The sequence below is a fragment of the Heterodontus francisci genome, chromosome 5, assembly GCF_036365525.1.
Source record: "Heterodontus francisci isolate sHetFra1 chromosome 5, sHetFra1.hap1, whole genome shotgun sequence".
Lineage (NCBI taxonomy): Eukaryota > Metazoa > Chordata > Chondrichthyes > Heterodontiformes > Heterodontidae > Heterodontus > Heterodontus francisci.
In genome coordinates, this window is record NC_090375.1 from 199368898 (window position 1) to 199388020 (window position 19123).

At 44.8% G+C, this 19123-nt stretch overlaps 1 gene segment (V, D, J or C); it reads left to right on the forward strand.

The window, feature by feature from the left end:
* Window positions 1-6978: 6978 nt before the first annotated feature.
* Window positions 6979-7472, forward strand: LOC137369687 (immunoglobulin lambda variable 3-21-like). The segment is given in 2 exon segments: window positions 6979-7065; window positions 7156-7472. Coding segments are annotated over 2 exon segments (360 nt in total).
* The last annotated feature ends 11651 nt before the right edge of the window (window positions 7473-19123 follow it).

Consider the following 19123-nt stretch of genomic DNA (forward strand, 5'->3'; position numbering starts at 1 on the left):
AGAGCTACCCTCACCGAGTTGTCCATTCCTTTACCTTTAGATCCGACATGGAACATCACAGGAGAAGAGGACACAGACAGTGAAATCGGGTGAAATATCCTGTTGATTCTCTCCACAGACGGTAGCCAGGCGGTGCCCAGCACGACACTGACCCTGTCTGAGTCTTGCTCACCCATCACCCCATTGTTTTCCAGCCGCAATTGGTTCTCTGGCCCCAAACAATCGAACTGGAAATCTTGATCCTCACTTCCAAAGCCTCCTCTACCCTACCTCTGCAACTTTCCCCACTTTACATCCCGGGCCCTGTCATTTGGTCATCCTATTCTGGCCTCTTGTCCCTCTCTGCTCCATCACCAATCAGCCTCGAAAGTCTACACGTTGGGATTCTTTTGCTAAACTCCTCCCTTCCTACTTTTCTCTCCAGCCTTAGAGGTCTCCCCAGAAACTATCTCTTTGACTTTTTAAAAGTAAAGCCTAACTTCCTCACTTTTCAGCAGTCTCTGTTCACTCATCCACTCCTATTTAACTGTCATATCTCTTTTATTAGCACCTTGATTTTTTTTTAATTAAAGGTAAATGAATAGGAACATAGGAACATGAGGAGACCATTCAGCCCATGAGTTTGCTCCACCATTCAATTAGATCTGTCTGTTCTATATTTCAGCTCCATTTACCTGGCCTTGCTCCATATCCGTTGATATGCTTACCCCCCAAAAAATCTATCAACCGTGACCCATAACATTTCAATTGTGCTCCAGCATTCACAGCCTATTGGGCGGAGAGAGTTCCAGATTTCCACAACCATTTGTGTGAAGAAATGCTTCCTGACATCACCCCTGAACGGACTAGCACTAATTTTAAGTTACACCCTTGTTCAGGACTCCCCCACAAAAATAAATATTTTCTCTGTCTCTATTGAATCCTTTCCTCATTTAAAAATATTGATTACAACACTCCTCAATCATCTATACTCAAGAGAATACATGCCAAGGTTATACAATCTGTCCTCATAATTTAACTCATCATTCTGGTAAATGTGCACTGCAACCCTCCCAATTCTAGGTATTCATCCTGAGGTACAGTGTGCAAAACTGAATGCAATACTCCAGGTGGGGTCTGATCAAGGTTGTGTACAACTGAAGCACAACATTCTCACTGTTGTATTCTGTTTCTTTCACAGCTGTGGCTCAGTGGCAACACTATCACCTTCGAGTTGGGAGGTTATGAGCTTAAGTCCCTTTCCAGACACTTGAGCGTATAATGTAAGCTGACATTCTAGTGTAGTACTGAAGGAGTGCTGCAGTATTGAGGTAGCATCTTTCATATGAAGCTAAGGCCCATCTGCCCTATCAGGATAATATAAAATGCTCCAAGGCACTATTTTGAAGAGCAGAGGAGTTCTCCCTGGTATCCTGACTAATATTCATCCCTGAACCAAAATCATTATCTGGATTATCCCAATGCTGTTTGTGAGGCCATGTTGGCTGCCGTGTCTTTTTTATTTACATTACCACAGTGGCTACACTTCAGAAGTCTTTCTTTCTTCACTACAAAGGTCAATTTTGAGTATCCTTCTTGATTACACTTTGTTCCTGTTCCCTAGCTTTTACTCACATGAACACCAAGATTCCATTAGGCTTCCACAGTTCCTAGATTCTCACCATTAAGAAAATATTCTAGTTGCTCTTTCTCTGCTCTATCATGAATGACCTGATGGTTCCCCATATTGAACTCCATTTGCCACAGAGTTTCCCACTCACTTTATCTGTCTATTTGCATTTGTAATTTGCTGCTCTCATCTACACAACCTCCGTGTCATCAGAAAACTTGGATATACAGCTCCATATTCCTTTATCCACTAATATATATGGTTTAAAAAATCTGAGGCCCCAGTGCAAATCCCTAGATAAACAACTGTTGTAAATTCCCCTCAATCAGAGTGCATTCGCGTGGGAGACTTGTTCCTGTTCTCAGTCTCCTAACTCCCAACAGATTACCAACCCATGTTACCTTGAGCTTTGATGTTTACTAATAATCTCATGCAACACCTTTTCAAATACCTCTTGGATGTCCATATAAACACCATACATAGACACGTCCCTGTCCACCACGTTAGAGATCTGCTCAAAAAGTCAAAGTAGAACAGTCAGATGTGACCTCGCCCTCACAAATCCGTGCTGAATCTCTGTGCAGTGCAGTCACTCTGTCCCTGCAGACAGACTCCAGCAACCTTCTCACAATCCCTGACACTGGAGAGCTTTGTGGAGTTATGACCAACACTACTGTAATTTCCTAACCAACACTCCTCTAATTTCCTAACCCATTTTTTTGAAATACCCTGGGTGGAAGCCACTAGGTTTGGAGATTTATTTGTCTTAATTTCCATTATTTCCTTGAAAACAATTTTTTGCCAAGCTCTTCACCTTGCCTCATTTTTGAGTTAGCTGGTACCCGTTCATTCATTTGTCTATTTTCTGCTCTTCCACTATGAAAATGGATATAAACAAGCCCTATATGCTGGTCTACTCAGCAACATATGTTCTAAGTATATACTATTGCCTGGTGAGTTAATAAAGGTGTTCCACATAAAGTCCAAATTGTATCCAAAGTCTGTTTCATGCAATTGATAATCAGTTTGGAGTCAGGACCTGAGAGGTAAGTGAGACCCACATTTTAAGAGTCTCACAGCTGGTTTGTCACGAAATGCGTGGCAGTGAATTTGCCTCTAAAACAGAGGTGAATACAGATCAGCCTGGAGGGGGTGAACAGGTATATGGGGCTAAAGAGTGGACACAGATGTCTACGTGTCAGCAAAGCTTGGAATCAACAGTTTGGCTGATGGCACATCAGCATCAGCATAGGAATTACGAAGCCAAGACAGTAAAAGTTAGTCAGGAGCTTGATGAGAGAGATAAGAAACTAAACATTGACACATAGAAAATAAGAGCAGGAGTAGGCTATTCGGCCCTTCAGGCCTGCTCTGCCATTCAAAAAAGATTATGACTGATCATCTATTTCAGTACCCTGTCGCTGCTTTCTCCCCATATCCCTTGATTCCTTTTGCATTAAGAAATATATCTATCTCCTTCTTGAATATATTTAATGACTTGGCCTCCACTGCCTTCTGCGGTAGAGAATTCCTCAGGTTCACCACCCTCTAAGCGAAGACATTTCTCCTCATCTCAGTTCTAAATGGCATACCCATATCCTGAGACTGTGACCCCCGATTCTGGACACCCCAGCCATCGGGAACATCCTCCCTGCATGTAGCCTGTCTAGTCCTGTTATAACTTTATAGGTTTCTATGAGATCCCCTCCCATTCTTCTAAACTCTAGTGAATATCGGCCTAGTTGATCCAGTCTCTCCTCATATGTCAATTGTGCCATCCCAAGAATCAGCCGAGTAAATCTTCTTTGCACTCCCTCCATGGCAAGAACATCCTTTCTCAGATAAGGAGACCCAAACTGCACACAATACTCCAGATGTGGTCTCACCAAGGACCTGTATAACTGTAGTAAGACATCCTTGCTCTTGTACTCAAATCCTCTTGCAATGAAGGCCAACATACCATTCGCCTTCCTAACTGATTGCTGCACCTGAATGCTTGCTTTCAGCGACTGGTGTACAGGACACCCAGGTTTCATCGCACCTCCCCCTTTCCCAATCCATCACCATTCAGATAATGATCTGCCTTTCAGTTTTTACAACCAAAGTGGTTAACCTCATATTTATCCATGTTATATTGCATTTGCCATGCATTTGCCCACTCACCAAACTTGTCCAAATCACATTGGAGCCTCTTTGCATCCTACTCACAGCTCACATTCCCCCTAGCTTTGTGTCATCTACAAACTTGGAAATGTTACATTTAGTTCCCTCACCCAAGTCATTAATATATATTGTGAAAAGCTGGGGCCCAAGCACCTATACCAGCGGTCAGTGTGCCAGAAAACAACAGTGCTACCCTGCCAGCAGGTTTGATCACAATATCGGGGTGAGATCTGAGAGAACAGAGTGCAACAAATTCAGAAGAAGACAGGTTAGAGTGAGTGAGAAATTAGGAGCAGAGAAATTAAGATGGCCAATGTCATGCCAACAGTTCTCAATGAAAAGATCAAGTTGTCAAGAAGCCAGAGAAAGGAGTCCAGGTAGAGGTGGAATACTGCAGGCAGATGAATACGTCTACTGGTAGGGGGAGGGCTCCTGGCCAAAGAAATGTGCCCAGAGGCGAAGGCGACAGAAGAAGTGGTCAACGTCATGCCAAGCACAAACTTCATTGAGGCGGGGACGTCCTTTACTAAGTACAGATCATTCAGCATCAGACAGGGGAAGATCAGAAAGTATTGTGAATAAACAGCAAGGGGTGAGATTAGGAGAACGGATGAGATCAGAGGGAAGTGAAGGGGAAGAAAGATTTGGAGGGACATTGGGTCCCATGAGCTGCTGGTGCTTGCATTCCTTAACACTTGGAAGGAATAATTTAAAATAAAATAAAAAGAAATAAATCAATAAATAATTGGGCTCGTGGTCTGAAAATTATTGAACTCAATATTGAGTCCAGAGGGCTGTAGAGTGCCTAATCAGAAGATGAGGGGCGGTTCCTTGAGCTTGCGTTGAGCTTCAGTTGAACACTGTAGCAGGCCCAGAACAGAAATGTGGACATGACCCGGGTATCCGGAAATCCAGAAATTTATATCTTGGTGGGGATGTTGGCCACAGCTCAGAGTAATCGATCTGCTCTCTTGCTGCAGCGTTTCTTGTCCAGAGGAGCAGGATCACAAAATATATTTTAATTCACATAAATGCGGGTTCAGAGCATCTATGTCTTTGTCGAGTGTTAACTATATTAGGAGAGTGAAACAAATTCACTGTTAAGTTTGATCCAGTCCTGCGAGATAGGTTTGCCTCTTTCCCTGTCTTTGTCCCTCCAACCTGACTGCACACACCTCCCAGCTGGTTCAAACAAGCAGATGAACTCAGAGCCATTCATTTCCTATTTAAAAGTTAGCAATACGAAATTGAATTTTGAAATAACAATTTTCGTGAGTGTAAAATCAATAGAAACAAATGAAAAACAATAGAACGAGGTGACCTATCACACAGAGAGTGACAGGTCTCACATTTTATAATGTAGAGTGACTGTAAACTGGGCGGATTTTGTGCCGACAGGAAATTCGCGCCATTGGACTGATTACAGGAGGAGGGGGCGGGGTAGAATGGACCCCGGTCTTTTACATTTAAAACCGTCAGAACAACCGGATACCGAGCGGATCGGTCACTGCACGATATTCTGGGTGATAGTGATGCTATTTTTACCCAGTGTGTGCTTATATTTATTTATTTATATGTTATGTCTGTCCAGCATTCTTTATCATCATTTTCAAATCAGATAATTTTGCGCATTTTTTCTAGGTGGGTGTTTTGCCTTGTCTGTAACACAGACTGCAATATCAATAACAAGAAGCCCCAGTAAAAGTGTCAGATTTCAGTGTACGGTAAGCGGAGGGAGCACCGTGATCCATTGGTACCAGCAGAGACCCGGTCAGGCGCTCGCCAGAATCCTCTTTTATGACCAGAGCCTCATTCGGGATCCGGAATTCAGCTCCAGGTTCAAAGCAGACAAGAATAACAATGTGTGCACTTTAATAATCAATAACATCGCGGAGGAAGACTCCGCCACTTATTACTGTGCCTATTGGGACAGCACAGTGCTGAACAGAGACAGAAACCCTAATCAAAAACCCAGGCGCTTCAGCTCGCTCCCCCGACAGCTACCACACAAACAACAACAACTTACATTTATATATGTCTTCAACGTAATTTAAACTTTCAAGACGGATAGATTTTTTTTGTTTAGGAGTATGAAAGAATATGGAGCGAAGGCGGGAAAATGGAGTTGAGGAACGGACCAGCCATGATCAGAATCGGTAGTGAACAGGCTTGATGGGCTGAATGGCCTCCTCCTGTTTCCGTGATCCACAAGAAATGATCTTGGTTAATCTCACCCCTTTACTTTCCCTACTGGAATACAAGCTGTATTTAATGAAGAAATAAGCCCCTGTGTGTCTGACACACGCACAAGCCTTCAATTCCCCTGATAAAACGGTGCCCAACAGAATATTACAAATGATGGATTTTTCAATTATCTACTTTACAGCCTTTTGGTCTGAACATGAGTTAAACAATTCCAGACCATAACCTCTGCCCCCATTCAGCTGTTATCATTTCCACCTCCTGGAGACCCATCCATTGTTTCTTTTCTCATTCCATTACCACCTCCTTTTGCCTCACACCATCACCCCTTTTCTCATTTAATCTCTCCTGCCTCCCATTCTATCACCGACATTCCCTGTTGTTCTTTCACTCACCGACCCCGTCCCTTTTTACCTGTCTCTGTTCTTGCTTAAAACCTGTCACATTTCGAACTTTTGCCTCTTCTGAATCATTATCTCTGTTTCGCTCTCCACAGATGCTGCCCCACCTTGTTTTTTTAGTTTAGTTTAGAGATACAGCACTGAAACAGGCCCTTCGGCCCACCGAGTCTGTGCCTACCATCAACCACCCATTGATACTAATGCTACACTAATCCCAAATTCCTACCACATCCCCATCTGTCCCCATATTTCCCTGCCACCTACCTACACTAGGGGCAATTGCTAATGACCAATTAACCTATCAACCTGCAAGTCTTTGGCATGTGGGAGAAAACCGGAGCACCCGAAGGAAACCCAGGCAAACACAGGGAGAACTTGCAAACTCCACACAGGCAGTACCCAGAATTTAACCCGGGTCACTGGAGCTATGAGGCTGCGGTGCTAACCACTGCGCCACTGTGCCTGCTGAGGACTTCCAGCATTTTCAGTTTTTATTGCAAAATAATCGATCCGGGCATCTGGAAAGAGGTGAACGAGATGACAGGGCGGGTTCAACAAAATCTCACTGATTGGGGAAGTGTGAATCATTTCCTTTTAGTTTGTAACCAGCTGGTTGAGTGAACAGTCCCTGATCCAGCAGAGTGAACATGTCACTGTATTACTGGTTCATTGTGGTGATCGTTTTTCCCTGTATGTGTTTCTGATGCTATTATTCAAATGCTGTTATTCAGTCTGCTCTGTCACGCTGTTTATTTGTAACCGTGTCTATTCTTTTCTCAGGCGGATGTTTCGCTCAAACCTTGAAACAGATCATCCCATCCGTTAGCAAAGCTGCTGGTAAAACCGGTAGATTCCAATGCGAAATACAAGGTGGCTCGGTCAGCAGCAGTTATCCCCTTCACTGGTACCAACACAAGCCCGGCCAGGCACCCACCAGAATACTCTATTATGGGGGAGGTATATCGCGGGATCCGGGATTTGGTGAATTGTTTAAAGCCGGGAAGAGTAAAGACAACGAATTCTACCTCACAATTGACAAAATAAAGGCAGAGGACGCGGCCACTTATTACTGCGCGTACTGGGTGTACACAGTGTGAAACAGAAAGACAAACTCTGTACAAAAACCCTGAAGCACGCGAGCTTTCACTCCTCGCCTAACCTGGCTAAGCAGCAGCGACACCGCAGTTGGATTTGTCTCTTAACTTTTACTGCCCAAACCCAAGAATTGCCAAGTGCTGCGATACCAGCCAAGACTCGGTCATTTTGATCTATTTGCTTCTTCTGAAGTGCCGGACATGGCGTTAAAAACCCCAAAGCTGACTTAGTAGGAAGCTCGCGGTCCTTGGTAAAGATGGACCTGCTCTGTCGGTGTTGCATTGAGGTTGTCCTGGGGGCGGGTTCGAGTAAAGAGTTGGTCTTTCAGAGACCGATTTCCAGGGTGTGGGATATTCGCTCACCGGCGACCGGATCAGTGTCAACCTGCGGGATGGAGCAGGCCTGCGCGGAGAGGAGGTGTTGTTTAAACTGGGAGACTCAGCCAGCTCTGGTCCCATTGGAGCAGTAAAGCCGGCATCGCGGACATTTATATAGTGCCTTTAGTTTAGAGATACAGCACTGAAACAGGCCCGATGGCCCACCGAGACTGTGCTGACCATCAACCACCCATTTATAGTAATCCTACACTAATCCCATATTCCTACCACATCCCCACCTGTCCCTGTATTTCCCTACCACCTACCTAAACTAGGGGCAATTTATAATGGCCAATTTTCCTACCAACCTGCAAGTCTTTTGGCATGTGGGAGGAAATCGGAGCACCCGGAGAAAACCCACGCAGACACAGGGCGAACTTGCAAACTCCACACAGGCAGTACCCAGAATTGAACCTGGGTCGCTGGAGCTGTGAGGCTGCGGTGCTAACTACTGCGCCACTGTGCCTACTTCACATGAAGTAGCAGAGGGGATCCTGGGCTTTATAAACAGAGGCATAGAATAAAAAGCAGGGAAGTTGTATGAAACCTTTATAAATCACTGACTATGTCTCTTGCTGGAGTCTTCTTCTTTGGCCTCCTTATCTCGAGAGACAATGGGTAAGCGCCTGGTGGTGGTCAGTGGTTTGTGGAGCAGCGCCTGGAGTGGCTATAAAGGCCAATTCCAGAGTGACAGGCTCTTCCACAGGTGCTGCAGAAAAATTTGTTTGTCGGGGCTGTTACACAGTTGCCTCTCCCCTTGTGCTTCTGTCTTTTTTCCTGCCAACTGCTAAGTCTTTTCGACTCGCCACATTTTAGCCCCGCCTTGATGGCTGCCTGCCAGCTCTGGCGAACGCTGGAAACTGACTCCCACGACCTGTGATCAGTGTCACAGGACTTCATGTCGCATTTGCAGACGTCTTTAAAGCGGAGACATGGACGGCCGGTGGGTCTGATACCAGTGGCGAGCTCGCTGTGCAATGTGTCTTTGGGGACCCTGCCATCTTCCATGTGGCTCACATGGCCAAGCCAGCTCAAGTGCTGCTGACTCAGTAGTGTGTATAAGCTGGGGATGTTGGCCGTCTCGAGGACTTCTGTGTTGGAGATACGGTCCTGCCACCTGATGCCAAGTATTCTCCGGAGGCAGCGAAGATGGAATGAATTGAGACGTCGCTCTTGGCTGACATATGTTGTCCAGGCCTCGCTGCCATAGAGCAAGGTACTGAGGAGTATTGTGTCCAATTCTGGGCACAGCACTTTAGGAAGGATGCCAAAGGTTTGGAGAGGATACAGACGAGATTTACTAGAACAGGATTCGGATGAGGAACTTCAGTTAGGTGGAGAGACTAGAATAGCTGGAGCTGTTTTCTCCAGAGCAGATAAGATTAAGAGGAGATTTAATAGAGTTGTGCAAAATTATGAAACGTCTTGATAAAATAAATAAGGAGAAATTGTTTCCACTGCCAAGAGAGTCACTGACCAGAGTACATGGATTGAATTGGATAAGAACCAGAGGGGTGATGAGGAGATTTTGTTTTAATGGGAGTGAGATGTCGAGATTGGACACATTGCCTTAATGGTGATGATCCCATAGTAACTTTGAAAAGGAAATGGGATAAATATTTGAAAAGGAAGCGTTTGCAGGGTTATGGAGAAAGAGCAAGGCAGTGGGATTAATTGGACAGCTTTTTCAAAAGAGCCAGCACAGGCATGATCGGCCGAATGGACCCTTCAGTGCTGTAAGACTCAGTGATTCTGTGATCTGTACATGGCGTCACCAGTCCCGACACTCCAACAAGTCATGGTCAGCTCATTTACAGGAATGGATTCACATTAAAAAGGGCAGGAAACCCTATTAACTTGCTTTCTCACCACCCAGATCATGCGGTAAAAGTAACTGAAGACCCACGCTAACACCACCTGACCTTGACCTACGGATCCACGTAAGTACATCTGTGACCATTCTAATAGATGACAGCAAGAGACTCCCATTTGTTGTGTGGAGCACAGATGTCAGAGGCCCACCCTCCTGCTGATAAAGAATTTGCATTTATCCAGCACCTTTCACCGTCTCAGAACGTCCCAAAGTGCTCTACAGCCAATTAACTACCCTTTGAAGTTTAGATGCTGTTGTAATTAGGAAAAGTATCTGTTAATTTGCTCGCAGCAAACGCCTGTAATCATCAATATATAAATAACCATCTAATCTATTTAAGTAATGTTCGTTGAGGGATAGATATTTGCCAGGATACCTGACAGAACTCCCCTGGTCTTCTTCAAATTGTGCCCTGGAATCTTTTACATCCACCTGAGAGGACAGACAGGGCCTCAGTTTCAGTTCTGATGAAGGATCACTGACCTGAAACGTTAAATCTGCTTCTCTCTCCACAGATGCTGCCAGACCTGCTGAGTATTTCCAGCATTTCTTGTTTGTGTTTCGGATTTCCAGCATCTTTGGTATTTTGCTTTTATTTCCCTCAGTTTAAGGTCTTATCTGAAAAACGGCACCTCCGACAGTGCAGCACTCCCTCAGTACTACTCAGCGAGCGTCAACTTTGATTAAATGTTCAAGTCTCTGATATGGGTCTTGAACCCACGAAATTTCGAGGCTGTCAATGACCAAACTTTCAGAAACTGAAAATAATCGCCGAGTTTCTCTGTAATGTTAGAGAGCGGGGTTGAAGAAAATATGAAGGACGGAAAGTGAGAAAAAAGATAAAAGCAGAGAAAGTGTGAAAGAGGGGAAATGACAAATAAATAGTCAGCAAGACAGGACAGTAAGAACTCCAGTCATATGAGAGAGCGAAACGAATTGTTGGAGCCAATAATGATTACAAAACTGTATTAATGGGAGTAAAAAGACAAGAGCGAGGCAGTAATTTAATTACTTCAATTTTGTATAAAAGGTGGACCGTCTGTAGTTTACAATAGGTTTGAACCACTGCGGCTCTCACCTCCTGTATATCAATGGAAAAACACGTAACCATTGTGTAAACAGCGGCGAAGCAATGATCCAGATCATGAACAGATCACGGTCCCACCAGGAAGTGGAACCGCTTTACTCCGACTGCATTCGAATTTCGAGTCATTTCCTGTTTAAGAATCTGATTTAGCAGAGCAAGTGCAACCTAATCTTCATTGCTGTACCATGTCGTTCCACTGGTTGGTTATTGTGCAGATACTTTCCTCCAGTAAGTGTGCCAGGAATCAGTTGCCATCATAGAATCATAGAATAGTTGCAGCACAGAAGGAGGCCATTCGGCCTGTCGTGTACGTGCTGGCTCTCTGCAAGAGCAATTCAGCTAGTCCTTCTCCCTCACCCTTTTCCTGTCGCCTGCATTTTTTTTCTCTTCAGGTGTTTATCCAATTTCCTTTTGAAAGTCACGATTGAATCTGCCTCCAGCACACTCTCAGGCACTGTATTCCAGATCCGAACCACACACTGCGTGAATAAGCTTTTCCTCATGTCATGTTCGGTTCTTTTGCCACTCGCCTTAAATCGGTGTTCTTTGGTTCTCGACTCTTCCGCCTATGGGAACAGTTTCGTTCTATCGACTCTGTGATTTCTACATTTCCTTTAAAACTATATGACTTTTATGTGTTTAATTTGCAGATGAATATTTAGCCAAGGCTTTGAAGCAGTTTCCGATATCGATCACCAAGCCTAAGACTACAACGGTCAAAATACAATGCGTGACACAAGCCACGGAAACCATTCACCGGTACCAGCAGCAACCAAACCAGGAGCCTAGAAGAATAATCCGTTATAGCAACAGAGGAGCGGTGTTGGACCCTGGAATTTAGTTTAGAGATACAGCACTGAAACAGGCCCTTCGGTCCACCGAGTCTGTGCCGACCATCAACCACCCATTTATACTAATCCTACACTAATTCCATATTCCTACCACATCCCCACCAGTCCCGATATTTCCCTACCACCTACCTATTCAAGGGGCAATTTATAATGGCCAATTAACCTATCAACCTGCAAGTCCTTTGGCATGTGGGAGAAAACCGGAGCACCCGGAGGAAACCCACGCAGACACAGGGAGAACTTGCAAACTCCACACAGGCAGTACCCAGAATTGAACCCGGGTCGCTGGAGCTGTGAGGCTGCGGTGCTAACCACTGCGCCGCCCCTCAGTCAAATTCTCAGCTGAGAAGAGTGACTCTTCATTCTTTCTTGTCATTGATAACATTGAACTGTCTGATTCTGCCATGTATTACTGTGCCTACTGGATCTCCACAGTGAGAAACAATGGCAGAAGCCCATTACAAAAAACCCCAGGGCTCCCCGCTGCTCAGCGCAGTCACACAAGTTCCCCGGGAAAGGGGGATTCAAAGTTTTATTGCGTGGAATTTTAAAATGTAAAAGCAACACTGGACGTAACATTTATTTAAACATTTAAAGCAGAAATAAATGTAATTGTGTTTTTAAAAATCGTTTGGATAAAGGGAAAGGGGAACATCTTTAGGAAACAGTTTATCACTGAAGCGCGACTTTTGTTAAACGGCGGGTGAATCTGTGAATCTTTGCGACACATTTTCCATTTGGTTTCCGTTATGGATTTGATTTGGAGACAACGTTGTTTTTAAACTGTTCTCACTATGTGACGATGAGGTCGTCAATGCTTTTTAATCTGTTTCTAAGAATTCGTACTTTCAAAATGAGAAAAAACGTAAGTATCAAAGGATACCAAATATAATCGATGCACCACTAATCAATCAAGCTGGGCCCACCTTTGGGCCAATTGAAGCCCTTAAAGGCCTCTTCTTGCTTCAACTGGTATTTTAGCAGTGACGGACGGGCACGTCACGTGGCTGGGGGCCATCCTCCTATTCGGAAACCCTGTCGTCTATACAGGGGGACCCCTTGCAGCACGGGCTGCCTGCCCCTGCTGGAACAGATCCCCTCTCCTCGCCAGTGCCTGGCTGATTGAGTCCTGCGGGTTCCGACTGCACTTACTTGTTCCAAGGCCTGCTTCCATTGTTACTCTTGTCACTGGGTGCTGATTGGCCGACAGCTGTTGGAGGCGGGACATGCTAACTCAGTGACGGGAAGCCACAACCTCAGGCAATTAATTGCCTGAGGCACGCAAAATGACGCCCTGGCTCCCAGGGCTTCTGGGGGGCGGGGGCGGGTGCGGGCGCTACCCCCAACTTTCCAGCCGGTGTGTAGGGCCATCGCCACCTCGTGATTCTGGCCTTTGTGTGGCTTTCTGTGCGAAAGGGAAGGCCAAGATTCCAGCCAACTTTGGACCCCAGACTGTCTGACATGTTTACAGTTCCAGGGGTAGGCCGAACATCACCCATTCGGATTTACATTTCATTTTACCCAGGCTGTTCACTCCTGTGGGTCGGAGTGGAGTGAATGGCTGATGTGATATTGAGCTTGTTGCATCGGTCTCTGAACCACCCCTGTCTGGGAAGTGGAATTAGTTTGCAAGTTGCTGCAAGTGAGTGGGAGAAACCAACGCACCCACTTGAAAGAGGCATCAAGGGCAATTGCGGGATTTGGACCATCGATGGATGGGCCCAGTGGTTGTTCTGGTGAGATCAAAGAGCGAAGCAGCTGTTACTCTGCCTGCTATCATTTGGAAATTGTACACATAATGTTTCAAACCTTTCCGTTATTGCATGATTGATAGTGAATCGGAGCAAAGACTAAAATCTGAAGCATGAACACAGATGGAGATGAGCATCTGAAAGGTCTACAGTTTATTTTAAGGTATAGGAAGTAGTGTTTTTTGGGAGTTCTGTCGTAATGAGGACCAGAGAAGAAGGGCCCTAGAGTAATTGATATTATTTGGTATTAAGCATCTTCCAAAAGGTTTAATTTAAAGGGTTAAGTCATGGCAGGAGAGCTCAAAGTCGTGGTGTGCTCTTCGTGCTCTATGTGGGAAGCGGGGAACAATTCCAGTGCCCGGGACCAGCATGTATGCAGGAAGTGCCTCCAGTTGCAGCTCCTGGATGCCCAAGCTTAGGAACTAGAGCAGCAGCTGGGGACACTGGAGCATCCACGAGGCAGAGAGTTTCATGGATAGCATGTATAAAGAGATGGTCAGACAGCAGGCTCAGACTCCACAGGCAGGAAGGGAATGGGTGACCACCAGGCAGAGCAAGAGGAGTAGGCAGGCATTTCAGGAATCTCTTGTGGCTATTCCCCTGCAAAACAGATATACTGCTTTGGATACTGTTGGGGAGAATGGCCTCTCAGGGGAAAGCAGCATCAGCCCAATTCGTTGCACCACAGTTGGCTCTGCTGCACGGGGAGGAGTAAAAAGTGTTGGAATGCAATAGTTATAGAGGATTCAATTGTAAGAGGAATAGATAGGTGTTTCTGTGGCCGCAAACGAGACTCCAGGATGGTATGTTGCCTCCCTGGTGCTGGGGTCAAGGATATCTCAGAGCGGTTACAGGTCTTTCCGAAGGGGAAGGGTGAACAGCCAGTGGTCGTGGTACACATTGGTACAAACAACATAGGTAAAAATAAGGATGAGGTCCTAAAAGCAGAATATAGGGAATCAGGAAGTAAGTTGAAAAGTAGGACCTCAAAGGTAGTGCTCTCAGGTTTACTACCAGTGCCCCATGCTAGTCAGAGTAGAAATAGCAGGATATATCGGATGAATAGGTGGCTGAAGAGATGGTGTGAGGGGGAGGGTTTTAGATTCCTGGGACATTGGGACCGGTTCTGAGGGACGTGGGATCAGTACAAACTGGATGGGTTACACCTGGGCAGGACCGGGACTGATGTCCTAGGGGGAGTATTTGCTAGAGTGGTTGTGGAGGGTTTAAACGAAAATGGCAGGGGGATGGGAACCTTTGGAAGGAGTCAGAGGAGGGTGGGGGAGGGGGGGGCGGGTGTGGAGATTAAGGACAAGAACAAAAGACAGTAAGGGGAATAAGAAAAGTGATAGACAGGGAAATCAAGGGCCAGAATCAAATAGGGCTAAAGTGAAAAATAGTGGGAAGGGGACAAGTAATGTTAAAAAAACAAGCCTTAAGGCTTTGTGCCTTAATGCGCAGAGCATTCACAATAAAGTGGATGAATTAATCGCACAAACAGATGTAAGCGGGTATGATATAGTCGGGATTACGGAGGCATGGCTGCAGGGTGACCAGCGATGGAAAATGAACATCCAGGGGTAGTCAATATTTAGGAAGGACAGACAAAGAGTAAAAGGTGGTGGAATTGCATTGCTGGTTAAAGAGGAAATTAATACAATAGTGAGGAAGGATATTAGCTCGGACGATGTGGAATATGTATGAGTAGAGCTGAGAAACACTAAGGGGAAAATCCGTTCGTGGGGGTTATATATAGACCCCCAAACTGTAGTGGTGATGTTGGGAATGGCACTAAACAGGAAATTAGAGATGTATGCGATAAAGGAACATCTGTAATTATGAGTGACTTTAAACTGCATATAGATTGGGCAAATCAAAATAGACACAATACTATAGAGGAGGAATTCATGGAGTGTATACGGGATGGCTTTCTGGACCAATACGTTGAGGAACCAACGAGTGAACAGGCCATCCTAGACTGGGTATTGTGTAATGAGAGAGGAATAATTGACAATCTAGTTGTGCGAGGCCCCTTGGGGATGAGCGACCATAATATGATAGAATTCTTCATCAAGATGGAGAGTGACGTAGTTGATTCTGAGACTAGGGTCCTGAATCTTAATAAAGGAAACTACAAAGGTATGAGGCATGAGTTCGCTATGATGGATTGGGAAACCTTACTTAAAGGGATGATGGTGGATAGGCAATGTCAAACATTCAAAGAGTGCATGGATGAACAATTGTTTATTCCTGTCTGGCACAAAAGTAAAATGGGAAAGGTAGCCAAACCATGGCTGACAAGGGAAATTAGAGATAACATTAGACCCAAGGAAGAGGCATATAATTCGCCAGAAAAAACAACAGACCTGAGGATTGGGAGCACTTTAGAATTCAGCAAAGGAGGACCAGGGGATTGATTAAGAAGGGGAAACTAGAGTACGAGAGCAAGCTTGCGGGGAACATAAAAACTGGCTGTAAAAGTCTGTGTAGGTATGCGAAGAGAAAAAGATTGGTGAAGACAAATGTAGGTCCCTTCCAGTCAATAGCAGGAGAATTTATTATGGGGAACAAAGAAATGGCTAACCAACTAAATGCATACTTTGCTTCTGTCTTCACAAAGGAGGACAGGAATATCAGACCAGAAATGTTGGGGAACACAGGGTTTAGTGGGAGGGAGGAACTGAAGGAAATCAGTATTAGTAGAGAAATAGTGTTGGGGAAATTGATGGGATTGAAGGCTGGTAAATCCCCAGGGCCTGATAATCTACATCTCAGAGTACTTAAGGAAATGGCCCTAGAAATAGTGGATGCATTGGTGGTCATCTTCCAAGATTCTACAGACTCTGGAACAGTTCCTACAGATTGGAGGGTAGCTAATTTATCCCAACTATTTAAAAAGGGAGGTAGAGAGAAAGTAGGGAATTATAGACCAGTCAGCCCGATGTCGGTAGTGGGGAAAATTCTAGAGTCCATTATAAAAGATTTTACAGCAGAGCACTTGGAGAACAGCGCTAGAATTGAACAGAGTCAGCATGGATTTACGAAAGGGAGATCATGCTTGACAAATCTACTAGAATTCTTCGAGGATGTAACTAGTAGAGTTGATGAGGGGGAGCCAGTAGATGTGGTTTATTTGGACTTTCAGAAGGCTTTCGACAAAGTCCCACATAAGTAATCAGTGTGTAAAATTAAAGCACATGGGATTGGAGGTAGTGTCTTGCGATGGATAGAAAATTGGTTGGCAGACAGGAAACAAAGAGTAGGAATAAACGGGTCTTTTTCCAAATGACAGGCAGTGACTAGTGGGGTATCGCAGGGATTGGTGCTAGGACCCCAGCTATTCACAATATATATCTGAATGGCTATAAACTGAGAGAGGGGAATATGCAACGATACCTGGGTGTTCTCGTACACCAGTTGCTGAAAGTAAGCATACAGGTGCAGCAGGCAGTAAAAAAGGCAAATGGTATGTTGGCCTTCATAGCGAGAAGATTCGAGTACAGGAGCAGAGATGTCTTGCTGGAATTATACAGGGCCTTGGTGAGGCCACACCTGGAATATTGTGTGCAGTTCTGGTCTCCTTATTTGAGGAGGGGTGTTCTTGCTATAGAGGGAGTGCAGCGAAGGTTTACCAGACTGATTCCTGGGATGGCAGGACTGACGTATGAGGAGAGATTGAGTCGGTTAGGGTTATGTTCACTGGAGTTCAGAATAGTGAGGGGGACTCTCATAGAAACCTATAAAATTCTAACAGGACTTGACAGGGTAGATGCAGGAAAGATATTCCCGATGGTGGGGGAGTCCAGAACCAGGGGTCATAGTCTAAGGATACGGGGTAAACCTTTCAGGACTGAGATGAGGAGAAATTTCTTCACCCAGAGAGTGGTGAGCCTGTGGAATTCGCTACCACAGAAAGCAGTTGAGGCCAAAACATTGTATGTTTTCAAGAAGGAGGCAGATACAGCTCTTGGGGTGAAAGGGATCAAAGGATATGGGGGGAAAGCAGTAACAGGTTACTGAGTTGGATGATCAGCCATGATCATAATGAATGGCGGACCAGGCGAAGGGCCAAATGGCCTACCCCTGCTCCTATTTTCTATGTTTCTATGTTTGAAATCAGTGGCTTCCGAGCTGCTAGAATGGCGCCAATGGTTATACCAAGAAAGGGACGGCTGATCAGTGAACAATACAGGATATAAGGCTGGGCAGGTCTTCTGAAGTTTTGTTTAATTTAACTTTGGACAGCAGAGTGAAACTTAGTAGAACATTTCCTCAGCACGGGACAGACTTGATCGAGCAGATTACAGAGCATGTTTTATATAGTTTTTGGAAGGATTGGGCTTCGTGGACCAGGCGGCTTTATACTTCTTCCATGTGAGGCTGATTCATTTATGACTTTGAAGCGTATCTGTTCCGCTTTAACTGTGGATCTGGATAGTCTGGCTCGCTAGGGCATATTAAAGGATAGAAAGAAGAAATAACTTACATTTATTTAGCATCTTTCAGGAACTCGAGACTTCCCAAAGTTTTCACTGTTATTCAACTGTTACAATGCATGGGTATGCAACAGCCAATTTGCACACAGCAAGATCCCTCATACAGCAATAAGCTAAATATCAAAAATAACCTGCTTTCGTGAAGTTGGTTGAGGGTAAATGTTGGTCCAGATACCGGAGAACTTCGTTGCTTTTTTTGTGCAGTGCCGTGGATTGATTGACATTCACCTCAGAGGGCACAGAGGCTCTCAGTTGAAAAGAAAGAGAGAAAGAAAGGAGAGAAAAGAAATAGCGAGAGAGAGTGAAAGACAGAAAGTGAGAGAGAAAGCTAGAGAAAGATAGAAATACAGACAGAAAAATAAATTGTGAAAGAGAGAAAAAGGAGAGAGCAAAATAGGGAGAGAATGAGAAATAGAGAGAATAAGACAGAGAAGAGAGAAAGAGAGGTTAGGAGAGAGGAAGAGGGAGAAGGAAGGCAGGAGAGAAAGAAAGAGGATAGAGGAAAGAGAAAGGGAGAAAAATAGAGAATACAAAAACGGTAAAGGGTAGAAAGAGAGAAAGGGAGAAACAGTAAGAATGGAAGAAAGAAGCAGAGATAGAGAGAGAGAGAGACAAAGAAAGATAAATAAAGAAAGAACTACACATTTGGTAGGAAAAATGGGCGATGCGTTTATTGCATGAATGGTTTTGAAAAGCCAAGGATGACGTTGAAAGAGACCAAGGAGTCTCAGGAAACTCGATGTTCAACATGTCCAAACAACACAGAGCAGCAATCAACAAAGGCAATAGAATGTTCATCTCCAATAGTCAAATCAGTGACTGCATGTTAGAGGAGGTAATGGGTAAACTATACAGGGCTCTGGGCAGACCACATTGATTACATTTTCCACCTCTGTCTCCCAGACACACAGGAGACAATGTGCTGGAGACAGTGCAGAGAGGTGTCAAAAGGTTGGTCCTATTGTCAGGGGTTTGAGTTATGGACAAAGATTGAAGAGATTTGGACTCTTGGTTCTGGTGAGAAAGTGCCTGAGAGATGTTCTTATAGGTGTGTAAGATTGCTACAGGAATGGAAGAGGTAGATGTGTAATGTTATTTTCATTTAAACTGTAGGAATAGGACAAGGAAACACAGGGAAACCTAGTAGAAGGAAACTCTAGGGCGAGATCAGAAAGCTGGTCACCCAGCGAGTGATCAACGCTTGGAATGGACTCCAGG